The sequence below is a fragment of the Rhipicephalus sanguineus genome, chromosome 4, assembly GCF_013339695.2.
Source record: "Rhipicephalus sanguineus isolate Rsan-2018 chromosome 4, BIME_Rsan_1.4, whole genome shotgun sequence".
Taxonomy (NCBI): Eukaryota; Metazoa; Arthropoda; class Arachnida; order Ixodida; family Ixodidae; genus Rhipicephalus; species Rhipicephalus sanguineus.
In genome coordinates, this window is record NC_051179.1 from 24,853,941 (window position 1) to 24,871,862 (window position 17,922).

A 17,922-nucleotide genomic window follows, 5' to 3' on the forward strand; every position below is an offset into this window, starting at 1 on the left:
TGGGCGCGTTAACGTGTTCTGCGAACGTATCCCTGGCGCTGCTTCTAAAGTTACGTTTTCCCACGCTGAAAGTGACGCGGGCTTGAAAATTCTTGATTGTGGGGCCGTTTCGGCGCAGTTCGGCGCAATTTTTGCAATTTTTATGCTTTTGGAGCAGCTTGGCGCAGGAAAACGGAATCGTATCAAAAATGCGCAATATGCGCAGCTGTCTCACCCCTGCATTTAAGCAGCAGTTCCGTTTAAGAGATTTCCGTTTACTGAGAGTCTACTGTATTTACTTTCACTTTGCCTGTGACAGCTTGGAAAAGCTGTCTAGTGGGTACAAATACAAAGCAAGAATCATAACAAAGTACGACAAAAGTACTAAGCCAACATTATACAGTAGACTCTCAGTAAACGGAAATCTCTCAGACAGAACTGCTGCTTAAATGCAACTGCTTCCGATATGATTGGTTCGTACCTGAATTCTGCACCCTTGTTAGTCTCTCAGTAAACAGAACTCCTGCTAAATGGAACATTTTTTTTCCTGGTCCCTTCAGCTTTTGTTTAATAAGAGTCTACCGTAGTATTCCTGCAATTCTTTTAGTCTATACTTGATACTCTATGTTATGCACTGTTGCCCTTGACTATTTTCCTTTCCAATTGTATTCAGCCTGTTTGAACTCTTATTAAGCACGCAGGAACACAGATCCCTAATACAATGTCATTATATTTGGCTAGAATGAGAAATCTTTGTTAAGAGGCAGGCAAGCAGTGAGTGTAGAACTGCTGGTCGGTAGAACTGTTCACATAAACGAAGAAAACGTGCAAGACTGACCGTGAACTCCATTATGGAGTTTTGAAGGTCCTTCAGGAGACTGGTCGCATGATCACCATCAGCGTCTGCCAGGTGACTGTTCCTATCATGCATACAAAAATTGCACAATGCGATCATCTTAGCAGTGCAGACAGCAGTCATAAAATTTCAAAAGAGCAGACTGAAATGTTATGCTAATCAAGGTAACTATAACACCTAGCATTGGCAGAAATGTGAGCAAAGGTAAGCAACTGACCGATTTTCATTGATTAGCTTTTAAGTATATTCATCGCTTTTGTGAACATTTAACACGATATTTGCAGCCTACCAGGGCTCAAATCCTGTCCACTACGTTGAAATGTTCAGACTACGTTGCAGATTGGGGTTTGGTCTGGTGCTCATGGCTTTTCATTTTATTCATGCAATGGAACGTAAAAACTTGTTAAACACTTTGGGGATGAATAACACAAAACTGGTGTTATAGTCATAAGTTTTGTACTAGTGTGTCTGGTGTCATGGCTCGGCTTAATTTCCAGAGTAGTGATACTATTTAGTTTCCACAGACTCCCACCGTTCTTTGAAGCTCGTCCTTGACATTCTGCGATGTTCACGAGTCAATAAACCACATCATTATGTGCTAATGTTCAGTTAAATTAGTAAAACTTCATTCATGAAGAGGTAGAGGTCTGATTTGCTGTGGCTCTGAATAAATGCGTGGCATCAATGACCACTTCATGAGAACTTGGGCATTTTTTAGACATAAATGACCAAGTTCTCATACACTGTAAACTATCTTCATGAGATCCATGGTAAGAGGGAGGTAACTAGAAGAGAAAATGACCTCGGTAAGCGCACAAGTCGATGCTCACGCCACACACACGAAGTAACGAATTCAGAAGCAAATGAAGTTATTCTGGTTGAACTCTATTTGTTCACGTTTGACTTGTTCACGACAGTACCTAAAAGAAATAATAATAATAAAAATATCGGGGGTTTAACGTCCGAAAACCATGATATGATTATGAGAGACTCTGTAGTGGAGGGCTCCGGAAATTTCGACCACCTGGGGTTCTTTAACGTGCACCTAAAGCTAAATACACGGGCCTCAAACATTTTTGCCTCCATAACCTAAAAAAAAGAAAAAGCACGTTTCATAGGCCATCGAGATTCAGTGTACTAGTAATAAACATTCCGACAAAATGGAATTTCCATTGCCTTCATCAGCACTGGCAGTAATGGAGCAACTGTTTAAAAAGGAGTCTGTATTTGAAAATTCCTTTCCATTCCAAAAAGTAAGTGAACTTGTACTCACTCAATCTTCTCAGACAGCTGAACAACTAGCTCCTTTAGCTTCTGGACCTCAAGCTCGGTCTGCAAGACAAATGCATTTTTAGATACAAATAGCGTTCAAAATTAGGAATGACTTTGTGGCGTTCAAAAAGGATAGAAAACCTTGGTTCGCAATAGACTGGCATGAGCGATTAATGGTTACTCTGCAATTACATAAACAGGCAAATGCTGGCAGCTTTGGTTGCCTGCAGTTTTTACACCACAGACGTTAAGGGGACCCCAACACATTTCAAGCCCCTATTTTGTTTATTTTCGTGTTGCATAGATAAATAATTGGAGATGCTTTTAGCACAGGTCACAAGTTTTAGTGTGCAGCGAAACCTCATTGATTCGGATTTGACAGGAATGGAAAAGATGTTTGGATGAACGAAACGTCAAGTTATCGAAAGGTGCCTACTACACAAACACTTGTTCGCTGAATAAATACACAAATCCTGTTTTTAATCTTCAGAAAAGCAGTGGGCAAGCTACAATCCTTGCCGTACTGTGACTACCTTCTGAACGTGGCTATGACAAATGATCAGCGTCTTCATCAAAGATGTGCGCACCTCTTACGGCCCCCTCACCCACTACCTCATGCACATTTTTTGCCAGTGAGTTAGCCAGCAACAGATTGTCAGTTCATTGCGATGCAGCCAGCAAGTTTGATTCCAATGTGCAGACCACAGTATAATTGTCTGTCACCTCTACAGTTTGTGCTATGTTTGCGACACTGCGTGTGCATTGCACCAAACCAGAATGAAGCAACTGAACACGGCATCCTCTGTGTACGAAGGCATGGCGACTGCCAACGCTATCATAGTGTCCACTAACTTCCAAAGGTGTGCACGTGGCATAGGTGCACAGAGGTTAAACAAAGCTACATTTCTTGCCACAACTGTCGCGGATAAGAGCTTGCTCGCTAAGAACACTGTCGTTGATGGCAACCAGGCAGTTGCCAAGAAAAGTGGCCATATTGCTAGGAGAAAAAACAACCATTTGCTGCAATGACTGCAGATGAAACCAGTTGCCATTAATGCCATCGTAAAAAGCGTTCTTGCAATTCCGAAAGCATCTGTGAGGCCTGCCCGCACAGAGTAAAAACAATACTGTTGCCACAACCGCTGCATATGTACTTTCATTTAGGTCGCCAACTAACAACGCAATCGTGGATGGCAGTCACGCAATTCTGAAGGCACACAGCCCATGTGGTGGGAAATGCAAATAGGTGTGAACCGTTAAAGACTCCCCAGCCATTACTTTAAACTCGTGCCAACGAGGTGAACTGTGCCACTTGGTTTCAGATGGATGCTAGCATCATCTTACTCTATTACGCTGCACATTTGCACACCTCACCGTGCCTTTGAGATTGTCCAAATTGAGCGAGGCGTGGTCAACACCCGAAGTAATATGCGTTCAATAACAATGCTTGTGTTTTCCGAGACTTGAGGACAAGTACAAGTTAGTAGATTATCTGACCTAACAATGGCCAAATTAACAAGCTTTGATGACTACTTTCACCTCGCCCTCGTTTTACTCAAGAAGAAATACAAGCACCTAAACTATGGCCTCTTCATGGATGCTTAGTCATACATAACATAAGATTTTAACGGTGCACTCACGATGATCAGACGTTCGGAGCTCTCGCCGAGTTGATCAAGCGCGTGGTGAAGCTCCCCGCTCAGACGCTGGTTCTCGTTCTCGAGTTCTGTGTTCCGTGCCAGCAACAGCGCCAGCTCCTTCTTGGAATCGTCGTTCTCTCCAGACTGGCATCCCCCTTCGCCTAGAGTTCGGCATCTCATGAGCTCAATAGTCGCGTCCTGGAGCTGCAACACAGCGTATGCAAGAAAAGAAGGTTGTGAAACGGCTTGTGACCATGTATCTGCACATGTTCCAGGCTCAGGGCTCCAAAGTTGCCACCACATTGCTTGGTGGCAAGTGCTGTATGGTTAACATAGGTTGCCAAGGCAAAAGGCAAACAAAAGCTGCTGCTGAATGTTCTGCAAATGTAAGCCCCATCTTGCGATTGTTGAAATAATCTGAAACGCACACACACATGCAAACACACAAATGTGCGCGCAGAACATTAAGTAAAAAAGAACGTTGATCCACTGATCCTGGAGTTGTGCCTCCCATGGCTCCATGTTAGGGATTACAGATCTGCCTACGTCAGTGGGTTTGTGCACACACCCAGACAAGATGTGGCAGAGCATCGGACGTAGGGTGTGTAATTTTAAAGGATAGCCGACATGATATTGAGGCACCTTAAAAAGGACATTTTTCGTTTCCATGGTGTGCACTATCAACGCTCTCCACACACCGGAGCCAGACAACACGTATAAAATATTTTACTTTGATTTTGAAGTTTTTGTCGCCCAGCATCTGCAAGCCAGCCCCACCGCAATGGGCATTAACACGACAAGTAAACGCAGTTCATTGGGTTTGCGAAACCTGTGTCCTGCATACAGCCTAAATCGCAAAAATCGCTGTAAGAGCCTCTGGACGAAAATTCGCTCCTCGTCGTTTACGTGAACCACGTGCTGCTGACAGCAAACTGACACCTGTTGCTAGTATGTCGCATGTTGCAGTCTTCCCGTGATGTCAGACTTGTGTTGACAAGCCACTGTGAAGCCGCCCCCTCGATACCAAAACCGAAATTGCTGTTTTGTGGTAGGGGTATTACAAATATATTCAACGCATTCCCAAGCACTACGACACTCTTTTTAGGGTTCTCGACACCAGTGTTTTTATTTAGAGCAACAACCCGAAAATATTTTAAATTCGTATCCGTACTCCTTTAAGTACATAAATGCGGCTAAAGGTGGAGGAATGTTCATAAATGGGAAAGTTTCTTCTGTCCTTCCCTTTCCTGAACCTTCATCCTCCTTGTGCACATCCACAGAACAGATTTTCAGTATTCAGTGTGCTTAGAGTAGTCGATTAGTAATTCACCCTCTTGCTGCAATCTGCAAGCATCCTGGTTACCTTAGATAACAGCAACCCCCAACCCTGCCCTCCACGAAAGGAGTCAGCCCTGGGTTTAAACTAGAGCTGTGCAAATAGCAAAATTTTGGGTGCGAAGCGAATTCGAATATTAAAGTGTGAGTGCGAATCGAATCAATATTTTTCGAATATTTCTCGAATATTTTTCGAATACTTCGAAGCGAAATTGCAGAAAAAAAAGTTAGAGAGGATTCCTAAGCATATTCTTATGAGATAGCAACATGAAAGTGTTTCTTTTCGGTAGGTTGATGAAGCACTGGCGGGGTGGTGTTTCATAGTTGTCTTATCAAGAATGAGGCAATGTAGAAGCCGAATTGTATTTACAGTGAAACCTCGTTAATATGTACCTGCCGGGAACGCGGCATAATACGCACTAAACGGTAGTATGCATTAAACACCAAGTACAAATTTGCATCTCCTAGCGTACGCCATCGCCGCCAGCAAATAAATGGAGTGCCACAGCAAATATTGCCTAAAGTACCCACTGCAAAGCCTTTTCTTTCTTTTTGCCAAAGTGGAGAAAAGATCCCGCCACACTCGTACGACCGCCCGATAGCGCGTAGTGGCGACGCCGAAGAACATTTCGAAACTATTGCAGGGTCCGGGATACGCGGTCAACGCAGTGACCGACACAGCGACAGAACGAAGAGTGTCTGCTTTCTGCGGTTATATGTACGTGCGTCTAACCGCGATCTGCTACTAAACGAAAACTGACACAGTTCCAGTGAAATGCGGTATGGCCGCGTGGAGCCAATCGTCTCCCGGCCAGTTGCGTGCAGCGCGTCACCTACTCGGCTCACGCAGTCACTACCGGGCCGCTTGCTGTGCCGCACGCTCGCATTTATCGTGGGAATGTTGTTCATACCCACTTCGCTCCAGATCGTGCACAGGTGCGGCGAGTAGCTTGTTCGGTTAACGCAGCGATGACGAGCTTCATGCAAGCGATGCGCACTCCGCGATGCTCTAGCGGTCCTGGCAGCGGACGGAGGCACGTTGGGTGGTCCGCCTAATAAAAGCGTGCAGTATGGTTACAACCGTGCTACGCTTGCTGTATTGTACACATGCGTTTAGTGCGATAGAGTCAATGCAGCGAGGTTTCTCGGCACCCGCGACCCGCAACGCTAACTACGCAACAGCGATCTGCTTTCGCTTCTACAAAGCGGTGCGCGCCTGATGACAGCTTAGTAGCGTTTGCTGTCGAGCTAGTTGGTACATGGCTGAAGTTCTTCGTCCCTGCCCGAGCATTTGTGCCATTAATTCAATTTCAGCCTTGAAGATGGCCGCGCACAACGAAGCGGCAGCGATCGGCGGCCCAGCGCGTTCAGGTTGTCACCTAATAAAAGTGTGCAGTAGGCTTAAAAAGTAGCGCTGCGCCACACGCGTACCCGAGCAGATACCTGAAGATACTTATTGTGATAAGGTTGTCGGCAATAAGTCATGTTGGTGCGTTCGTCGGTGGCCGCCACCTCGCCTTCGTTCTTTCCTGATGCTTACCCGCAAAGGCGTTGCCGCAATCGAGCGGAAGTCGAAATCGGGGATCCACTGATCTGCGCACTTCTCAAAAAGGCGGAAGACCTTTGGCGGCACATTCTGGCATCAGGAAGTTGAGCGGCACAGTAAAATTTTATGGCACAAAAAGTTATCACGGTACGCACTAACCGGTAGGCATAGGGCGAACCACTACTGCTTAAGCGGTCAGCAAATGCATTGGGCTCTATGGGACTCGGTCGGGGATTTGTCGCAACTACGTTTTAACTGTTAGTACGTTTAAGGGGAGACGCGGGTCTTTTTTTTATTTCTTTTATTAGCTGGGTGAACTGAACGAAATTTAACAAACTTATCCCATTTTTTCTGCAGATTCCAAATCTCTAATTAGATATTTGGTAGCTGCATTAGTACAAAAGATGTGCAATCTCTAAAAGCATATTTCTTATGGGAATTTTTGGCACCTTTGCTTTGTCATACACAGAAACAGAGTATGTGGCAAGGCTGCCAGAGAGCTGGTTTAGCCGGTGATGCTAATCTGATTGTCTTCAACAAACTTTGAATGCAAAATAAATAGACGTAAATGTCAGTGAAATTTTTTTGCTGCATACTATTTCTGATAATCGAGAATTATAATTTGGTGAACAACATTATAAGAAAATAAATAGCATCACCGCCTAGACCAGCTTCCTGGCAATCTTGCCACATACCTTGTTTCTATGTTTCACAAAGCAAAGTTGCAAAAAATCGCCGTAAGAAATATGCTTAAATGTGTGTTAGAAATTGCATATCTTTTGTTCTAATGCAGCTATTAAAAATCCTACTTAGAGATTTTGAATCTTCAGAAAAAGCTGAAGTGTATTAAATTTCATGCCATTCACCCAACTCTTAAAAAACCATTTTTTAAGACCCACGTCTCCCCTTAAAGCGGGTACGTATTAATGAGGTTTGACTGTATGTAGATGATTTGGTGCAACCAAAGTGTTGCCGACAACACTTTACACGTGATAGGCAAAGATGCCATTTCCTCAGCCTCTCCTCCTCTTTCGACTTCTGTGGAATCCCAACTGATGTGGCGTACAAGGGTGTGCTCCCTTCAAGTCCGGAGTTCCAAATCTGCCTCGTAGACGTCGATATATAAGATCTGAAATTTTGGACGCTAAAAAAATTCGCCGTCCGATTTTTTGGACTTCCTGCCTAAATTTCAGGCCCAAAACAGCATTAATTGAGCCACCAACTCTGCCACATCTTTCATCTCCATGTTGGAACCAGCGTTTTTTTTAGGTAATACATTTGCGACCGTAGCGGAGTTTAAAAGGCAGCTTTGCCGCAATAGGAAGGTGTGATGAGGTGAAGCATATTGAAAATCTGAAGGGGTTACTTTCAATTGGACGTTGACTGTATTTGTTTTTGGGAAGTTCGAATAGTTCGAATAGTAAAATTCCAGTGCAAATCGAATCGAATAGCAAACACTGTTAGAAAAATATTCGAAATTTCGAATATTCGCACACCCCTAGTTTAAACCACAGACCAGAATGAATCGTTTGTCTGCTGGGGCACTTGCATTATATCTCCTTGCAGCTTCAGATGACAATCTTCATTCACTTATCCCTGTCGGATCCCCAGAATGGCCCCATTACAGCAAAAACTACACATCCCTGGGCCCATCCGCATACAGAAACCTTCAGAAACTGCGCAAGAAAGCTGAACACCAGGGTTCTTACTTGTATGCTGAGATGCAATGATCAAAAGACTGCCTTTGATCTGCCGCACAATGTGCTTTACAAGTTATGTACGTCAGGTAACTTAAGATGTGAAACTTTGCCGGTAGTAGTATTCACATTTGCACCTAGTACTTTTGTCCCTTCGTTATCGTTGCAGATAACGCTAGATGTTACATGTACAAGAGAGGCTCACCCGCTGGCGCAGCTGGGCAAGCTCCGCTTGCACGGGGTCAATGTTTACGACCGGCTTGTTCTTAATCTTCCTTGCCCGGTCGGCATACCGCAGGGTGTTCAAGGTTTCCTCCAGGTTGCTGTCTGCTGGGCTGACACAGGCAATCATCACTGTGTGGCTGTTGCCCCCCAGAGAATCTGGATTAAAAAAAAAAATGGAGCATTAGGAAAGGAAAATATTAGATGCGAAGTATCTTAAGGCGGAGCTCAATCCGGTGGTGGTGGTGGTGTGCGGCGTGACCACCCTTACTGCGCATGCGCATACCCTCTCCACACACCTCCTCCCCTCACCCTCTCCCCTTCTCCTCTCCCCTCCCCCTTTCCACTCTTCCTCTGAAACGCGGGCTAGACACGCCGAAATTCTCTCCTGCGCAACGCCGCGATGAGCTCGAGCGCATGCGCGTCCTCTCCCCTTCTCTCTCCTCTCCTACGCTGCCCCCCTCTCGCCCGTCTGTCGACCGCGTTCCCCGCTCGCCCTGTGTGAATTAACGGCCAGGCGAGATGGAAGATACGACGCGCGTAACGTCCCTCTTCGCGTTCCACGACGCGAGGTTGGTAGCATGCCCAACGAACACCAACGGAGCGCGATCGTGCAAGTGCTCCGGCTTCGCATCGCCTCATGGTCCCCTTTAGCGGGAGATGGTGTAATTTTTTACACACACAGAAATAATTTGCTATCCTAGAACTCTGCACAGCTTGTCAAGAAGCAGCATGTGAGAAACATCCTTGAAGGAAAAATAAGACTGTATGTTACTATACGTTCACAATTGAAGCGGTGTACACCAGTACCCCAGTATAATATGGCTCACTAATGCAATACTTCAACACTTCTGGACACACTGTCAAATAGGTATTCTTAAATTCTGGGGTTTAATGTTCCGAATATGTGCAGCATGTTCTACTGCCATCAAACACTGTACCACAAGATGGTGTCAGCAGTACATGTTTGTATCTATTTCTCTAGTACGGCGCTCCATAGACTGGATTATGCACAAGGACATCCTGAATTCTGATGACTAATAAATCAATTAACAAATGGTCTGGCCTTCTACTTAGCTGAAATATGGCTGTTTTCTCTTTTGCAATTGCAAACAAACGTCTGAAACAGCACTCTACCAGTTGTTTAACCAAGCTACAGTTTCCCGTGAATGTTCCACTATGCACGTTATGTTATTACGTACCTTGCAGTAAACGTGTCAGCTTTGAATTCCGGTAAGGTACGTGAGAATTGCCGTCGCAGAGGGCGCTGATGACGTTCCCGAGCGACAGAAGGCCTTGATTGATGGTGATGCCTGCACGAGAATATAATACAGTCAATGTCAAATTTTTCAGACTCTTTAGGCACCATGGAATTGTCTGAAAAAACAAATTTGCGCTTTTTTTACTTCACTCAAATGGTAAAATCGCTGCAATGACGTCCAAAATAGCTCTCAAGACCTGCCAGTACACTTATCAGGCATTTCGGTGCTCGCACAGATCAGCATGAATACGTTTGGTACCCGTAGAGAACCAAGCCGATCCTTTCTAGTTGCATGCACTAAGCTCACACAGTCACTGCCAAGGCACTTGCTGCACTGTACGCACATGTTTGCCTTGAGTGTTCATCGTGCCCACTAAGTTCCTGACCATACAGTACGGGCGCGGCGATGAAAGCAACCCAGTTGAAAGCAACTCTTCTGTGCGGCGCGTTTGGGTTGTCGCCTATAAAAAACTCTTACAACTGCACGAGGCCACATGCCCTACCGAGCAGTTTGCTGAAGGTACTTATTGTAGTTGGGTTTTCAGCAATTAAATCCTTCTGGCGCAGTTGCTGCCTGCCACCATGATATCATGCCTCCGTGAATTTCCGGTGCTTATACGTAATGGCATCGCCGCACTACTCCGCGATAGTGGCCTCTTCACATTCTCAGAATGCTTCACCCCTTAACACCTTGGCATTGTGGCAAAGCTAACTTTCGGAACCTGCTACGGCTGCAAACTGATGGCCCTGCGAAAGCGCAGGTTTAAGCTGCGAGGATCGACGTGGCAGCTCTGGTGGTTTTAATTAATGCTGTTTTGGACGAGAAAGTTCGAAAAATCAAACGCCAAACAGTTTCAGTGTTCAAAATTTAAGACGTTTTTATACATTGACTCAATGGGGCTTGTGGTGGTGCCGTGAAAGCGTCTGAATTTTCAAGCATATCCGAAAAATCGGTAGTTGACTGTAGTGTACAATTTCTTGACTTTAGAAAAAACAAAAGAAGGAAAGAAGAGGCCTTTTTTGTATGTGGCGGTCAATTAAAATCAATAAATGCTTGAGTGAATAAATTGCATTAAAAGAAATTCAGAATACCTTTAAAGGCCCACATGGAAGCACACTACATTACAAAGGGGGAGGAGATACATTCAATGTAATGAAACAAAGAAAATGATAGGAGTATACAAGCAATATACAGCAAAACAGACACATGGCATAATATCAAAATGTAGATATACTATATACAATAGACAATGGCAAGAGCTGTGTAAAGTTCATACATAAGTGCTACCAGTACATTACAAGCATAACACAGGCTAAATATGTGTTAAACTTGAGCTACAACATGGGCTACATGTACAGTGCTTAAAGTTTGAAACACAACATCAAACTTTTCAGTGTAACGTCCGGTATGCACAGTTGTGCATGATAACAGAGTCATGGCGCTGTCAATCTTGCAGCTAAAGATAACGTTGGCTCCGATGCAAGTGTTAAGTGGAAATAACACCTATACAGTCGAGTCCGCTGATAACGATACCGTTTATAACAATATATCGGATATAATGATGAACAATGATGGCACTGTCCACTTTTGTATGCTTTCTATAGTAAAATAAACCGCTTATTACAATGCTCCAGTGCCGCGATATCGGATACAGCGATTGAATCCGACTATAGTGCGCGCCGTAAATGGCTCTCCGCAACGACGGCATGCGCCGCGATGTGCCTCGCACCCTGTCCACCTCCTCAGAAAACCAGTCGACTGCGCCACTTACCGTATTTATTAGAATCTAAGCCGATGTTTTTTTCGAAAAAACGACTTGCTAAAGTGGAGGGGTCGGCTTAGATTCGAGTACAATGATTAGGTTTTTTTGTTTTTTCTGCCCTTACGAATTTCGGGGGTCGGCTTAGAATCGGGGCTGGCCTAGATTCGAGTAAATACGGTATGAAGAAGTAAGAGGATATGAAGCTTTTCTTCAGAACTCCCCTCCCGTAGCCGCCGCTTTGGCCTCGTCCACGTGCCCGGTTGCACCAATGTTGGCTCGCACTGTTCGCTCACCTGTTATGGGCACCGTGCTTTGGTTGCCTTTCTCCACAACTGCCTCCGTTTTACATTTCACCGTGGGTGGGATGTCATGGCCAACGTTCCGGCATCCCTTCAAGGGGTGCCGGAGTTGTGGTCGGCGCTTAACAAAAATACAACGCGCCTGAGTGCCTCAGTGATGAGGTGATCGTTGTGCGTATATGTGCTGCGGACAGCGGTGAGAGCGACGACTCCAACGACGCGGTTGAGCAGCCTAGCCAGGTCTTTTTTCTCAACCCGCTTATAACAATTATCGGTTATAACGATGGGATTTTCTTGGCACTTGGAAATCGTTATAAGTGGACTGCACTGTATGACACAAATTGATGACTGCGGGAATGAAAGTACGGTCATTCATAGCCCTAAATTGTCGCATTTCAATCTGAGAGCACTAAGTATACTATACTCAGTTACAATTTAAGAAAAAATGTCAGCTCCACCCACAGCCATTGCTGCCCCTTGCAGAGAAAATTTGCATAAATGCTCTATCCAATAATGCTTACCCATTTTCACGACATCAAGCACTTCGAGTGTTTCAGATAGTTGAGTTTCCCTTACAGAGTTTGTGTTGCTGGTTTTAGGTCGGAAACTTGAATGTCCTGGTAAATTTCGTCAGGGAATCTGACATAGCTGCTCAGCCAAATGTAATGCTATAAGTAGTAACGACAAACCTTCAGCTTTTAATATGTGTAGTATTTACGTTATCCCAGAAAAAATACTAGCAATTTGAGCAGAAACTAGCTAGCACGACTGTCTTACACAGGTGAGGAGCAGGCACGCCGTGGTTCTGTGGACAGAGTGGACATTTTTTTCTTATGTTTTCACTAGGGGTGTGCGAATATTCGAAATTTCGAATATTTTTCGAATAGTGTTTGCTATTCGATTCGATTCGCACTGAAATTTTACTATTCGAACTTCCCAAAAACAAATACAGTCAACGTCCGATTGAAAGTGACCCCTTCAGATTTTCAATATGCTTCACCTCATTACACTCTCGTATTGCGGCAAAGCTGCCTTTCAAGCTCCGTTATGGTCGAACTTTGCCAAGACACAGTCAACGTCAGATTGGAAGTGATTCCTAGATTTTCAATATGCTTCACCTCATCACACCCCGATATTGCTCTCAAGCTCCGTTACGGTCGAACTTGGCCAAGACACAGTCAACGTCCGATTGTAAGTGGTCCTTAGATTTTCAGTATGCTTCACCTCATCACAATCCCATCTTTGCGGCAAAGCTGCCTTTCAAGCTTCACTACGGTTGCAAATGTATTAACTCAAGAAAACGCTGGTTCCAACATGGAGATGAAATATGTGGCAGAGGTGGGGGCTAAATTAATGCTGTTTTGGACCTGAAATTTGGGCAGGGAGTCCGAAAAATCAGACGCCAAAGCTTCTTAGCATCCAATATTTCAGATGTTCTTATATATCGACGTCTACGAGGCAGATTTGGAACTCCGGACTTGAAGGGAGCACACCCTTGTACGCCACATCAGTTGGGCTTCCACAAAAGTTGAAAGAGGAAGAGAGGCTGAGGAAATGGTATGTTAGCCTATCACGTTGTAAAGTGTTGTCGGCAACACTTTGGTTGCACCAAATCATGTACATAAATACAATTCGGCCTCTACATTGCCTCATTCTTGAAAAGACAACTGTGAAACACCACCCCGCCAGTGCTTCATAACCTAGCGAAAAGAAACACTTTCATGTTGCTATATCATAAGAATATGCTTAGGAATCCTCTCCAACTTTTTTTTCTGCAATTTCACTTCGAAGTATTCGAGAAACATTCTAGAAATATTTGAAAAATATTCGAAAAATATTCGATACGATTCGCACGCTGACTTCAATATTCAAATTCGCTTCGCACCCAAAATTTTGCTATTCACACAGTTCTAGTTTTCACAAAGGTGTAATAGAGTATAGTATGTTGTAACCCAGTATAATACAGGCTATGCGACATGACTGCACAATGTGTCCTAATATTCTGTAAAGTCAGGTTCTGCAGCAAATGGGTGACTGCAGATTAATAATGAGATTATTACAGTCAAACGCTTGAGGTACGAATGGACAAGCAAAATGTGATGTGCAACAAATGATTCGCTCGACATTGCTTGAACCCCAAGATCAAATGTAACATTGGTAAGGCCAACGAACCTTCTTTGAGCCTTTCTCCAACAGCTTTGGTTTTTCCGGCCCTCTCGGAGCCAGCGAGATCGACAAGATGAAACTTCGCCACCATTACGGCACCGCTGCTTGATTTGTCCTGCTGCTCGACTATCAGCGTGAAGATGGCGTGCGACCGTGAAGAGCGCATGTTCATGTTGGTCGAGGCGGTGCTCCGAGACGCAGAGCCCACCTCCAGAAGACGGATCGTCTCTTCGGGAGTGGTCACGCTCAATTCCGTCAAGTTGGTAATCTGCACCATGGCAGAGATGAGTTTGTGACAGGACGGTTGACAATGACAATACAACAGCAACGCAGGCTGGCAGTCACTGTGCACATACATATTTGCGTGCACAACTTTTACAGCAGAGGTGTTAAGTTTTTCGTTATGCCGGTTCGTGTCAACAAAAAACTATGATCAGGAATGGGTATGAGCCACAGAAAGCGGGCAATCCAAGTCGAATTCCCAATGAGGCTAGTGAAGCCAAGCTCAGGAAGATACTACTAATTACTACTGAGAGTTGAGCATAATTAATCAATTAAGTCTAATTAAGATTAATCCAAATTAAGAGGGTCCAGATACTGTCTAAATCAAACTCAATTGCCCAAATGTTTCAAACTTCGACTACTCAACAGTAAACAGGCTTGTTCAAGTGTGCAGTCATTATAATGTCACCATGGCCCAGAGTAACAAATCCCACCACATGATCAAAATTTATTTATAGAGCCTTCTACGGGGTTGCCCCATATTGCACAGCCCACGCAGCTTTATGAAGTTGCAGACAAGCAATCGAGCCCATTCGTGCGTTCAACCCATTCAAGTCAAAGAGGAATCAATAAATTATAGTAATTGCTGGGGTTTAACGTCCCAAAACCACGATGTGATTATGTCAGATGCCACAGTGGAGGGCTCCAAAAATTTCGACCGCCTGGGGTTCTTTAATGTGCACTTAAATCTAAGTACACGGGTCTCAAGCATTTTTGCCTCCATCAAAAATGCGGCTGCGGCGGCCGGGATTCGATCCCACGACCTGCGGGTCAGCAGTCGAGCACCATAACCACTAGACCAGGGTGGTGGATTTTCAACCACAAATACTTTCCTAGCTTACGCAATAACTTCTGCACAAAAATGAAGAGTTGGTGTATGAATGCACGTAAAGCAATTTCACCTTTATGGCTCCCGTCTGGTCTTCTCGAATATTCAGGGACTCTCTTTCTGGGTTCTTGGAGAACAGGTCAAACACATCCTCTTTGTAGATCTGCAAGAGATTAGAAACAAAACCAGTAAGTCAGCGTTGGGGATAAAAAAAAGTCCATAAACTATATACGCAGACATTAAAGCCTGCAGTACACTTTCCCCGATGCAGCAAGTCTATGAAAAGTTCATTCTAAAAAGACAGGGCGTGCAAACACGGACACAAGAAAGAAGTCAGGACACCACAAACGCAGCGTTTGTGGTGTCCTGACTTCTTTCTTGTGTCCGTGTTTGCACGCCCTGTCTTTTTAGAATGAATACTTACCAACTAGCTCAGCTCTCTGTTATTCTAAATCTATGAAAAGTACTCACAGATTTAAACTTCACATTCTTTTTTTTTAGTACAACAACAGCTATGAGCTAGCTAGTGATAATCCATGTCATGTTACTATGTGCATAATGTAGCCCGAAATTTTTGCATTTCAATCAGTGAATACTGTACATGCACCACAGTTATCCGAGCGACTTGCCATTTCATTAGGCTTGTGCGAATATCCGAGAAGTTCGAATATTTGAATGAATATTACATATTCGAATTCACTTCGAAATGAATTTAAATTATTCTGAATTTCTCGAAATGAATGAATAGACATATATAAACCTCATGTAACCCCCTGTAAAGGTGGTTTCGCTGCAGTTAAATGGTGCTATACCGTGAATACACCTTGCCATGGAAAACCCACACTGCCGCGAAGCCCCAGTTCAAAGTTAGATGAACAAATTACCCTCACATCGATTCATCATTTTTTAAGTTTAAAAGCTTGTTATACCGGCTTATATGCGTGAAGTATAGTAAATTTTAAAACAATGTATTTTAGAGGTTATCACTTGCACTCTACAGAAATTCAAATCCTGCTACTATTCAAAGTTGCTTCCCACTTCCCTTTGAACCAAAAAGAATGACATTTGCACATGCCTTGCTTCGATTTTAAAACATTGTGCAGGTTAGTTGGGTCATAACCAGGGGCGTAGCCAGAATTTTTTTTTTTTTTTGTGGGGGGGGGGGTTCAACCATACTTTATGTATGTTCGTGCGTGCATTTGTATGTGTGCGTGCCTATATACGCAAGCAAAACTGAAAATTTTCGGGCGGGGGGGGGGGGGGGTTGAACCCCCCCTTGGCTACGCCCCTGGTCATAACAAATAATTGCTCATTTTTCTTTATAATATGCGATATATACTATTCGAATTAGATTCGAAATTATTTGACCAAATCACTATTCACTTTGAACCTAAAGTTTACTATTCGCACAAGCCTATGTTTCATGAAACTGAAATCTGCAGGAAGGTGCACCTAGCAACAAGCTGATCGGCAAGAATGAGCTTCATGCACGAAATCGCATCACATCTGTCCTTTGCATAACGGTATGCCACCTAAAGCTGCCCACATGCACCCGATGCCAGTGACGAAAAATCCTTTAACATGGGGTGTCACTGGGGGGTCAACGTTTAGACAAGTGATCTTGTCTTCCCGAAGGTGGCAGCACTAAAACAGAAGAGAAGGAGAGGGCAAGTGAGAAAACTGGGGTGGGGGAGAAAGAAGGGCTGGCGTGCCGAATTGGGTGAGTAAAAGGAAAAAGAAGCAGAAGAGGAAGCAATCAATAAGCATAAAGGAACAGGTGAGTGTGTGTGTGTGTGGAGGGGGGGGGGATGTTCACGTCTCAAGGGTAGAAGGGGAGGTGGGCATTTCGCTGAATCATGGTTGTCGAAAGCACCCCCTAACTTCAATTTCACGATGGCTCCAGCAGCATCCCTGTGTTCAAAGATTTTTTATCTCTTCAAGCTTCCACGTTCCCCTGAACTTCTGCCTTATTTGATGCCAGTGACATTGCACGTGGAGGAGCGGATAATAACAATTGAAAAGCCGGTGTGAACAACTCCCCTCACCTCGAGAAACGACACTCTCACGAGGAAGATCTTGTCGTTGTGAGAAGAGATGTGCCTGAAAATGTCCTGCACAGCTCTCGGAATGATGCCGGCGTCTTCAGACCTCGCACAGTTCGACGAGCAGCACGTGCCCATGGTGAACGTTTTTCCAGATCCCGTCTGGCCGTATGCGAGGATTGTGACGTTGAAGCCTGCAGCAGGGAATTGGCACTTGAAGTACGCAACAGACACAGGCCACGCGCAATGGAAAACTGAGTGCAGCAGACTCGTTAAATGGAACCTACCGGGACCAGAAAAATTTGTTCCGTTTCACAGGAGTTCCACTTACCGAGGGACGAACAGGGGTTCAGAATTTAAGCACGAAACCAATCATATTAGAGCCAGTTTTTCCATTTAAGCAGATATTTCCATTTACTGAGAGTCTACTGTATTAAAGAGATGCAAAAGCAGAAGCTAGTTTTTCTTTTTCAGTGCAGATGGCAAATTCTGCTCGTTTTAATTTGCAAATCTTGTTCATTACTGCCCAATGTAGTTGGTCACCATATTGCGAAACAAGAAGCATAACTTTACTTCAAGCCTCCACTAGTGACAGCGATATTGGGATACGGTATTTTACATTCACTGGACACACGTGTGTCCAGTGAAGGCCATTTTCATTGTAGTAAAAAAAAAAAAAAACTTTCTGAAAATATTTTGTTCTGGCAGCAACCTCTTTATTCGGCTCTACTTT

The 17,922-nt window shown here is 44.3% G+C and overlaps 1 protein-coding gene across 1 annotated transcript in view; it reads right to left on the reverse strand.

Annotated features, from left to right (window-relative positions):
* LOC119389633 (chromosome-associated kinesin KIF4) overlaps nt 1-17,922 on the reverse strand; it is a 69,154-nt gene that overhangs the window by 47,987 nt on the left and 3,245 nt on the right. Inside the window, exons 3-10 of the mRNA XM_049414512.1 lie at nt 17,193-17,383; nt 15,221-15,310; nt 14,043-14,304; nt 9,750-9,860; nt 8,531-8,706; nt 3,748-3,951; nt 2,109-2,167; nt 818-899 (exon numbers count right to left, since the gene is read on the reverse strand). Coding sequence (XP_049270469.1) covers nt 818-899; nt 2,109-2,167; nt 3,748-3,951; nt 8,531-8,706; nt 9,750-9,860; nt 14,043-14,304; nt 15,221-15,310; nt 17,193-17,383 — 1,175 coding nt within the window. The remainder of the gene's footprint in view (nt 1-817; nt 900-2,108; nt 2,168-3,747; nt 3,952-8,530; nt 8,707-9,749; nt 9,861-14,042; nt 14,305-15,220; nt 15,311-17,192; nt 17,384-17,922) is intronic.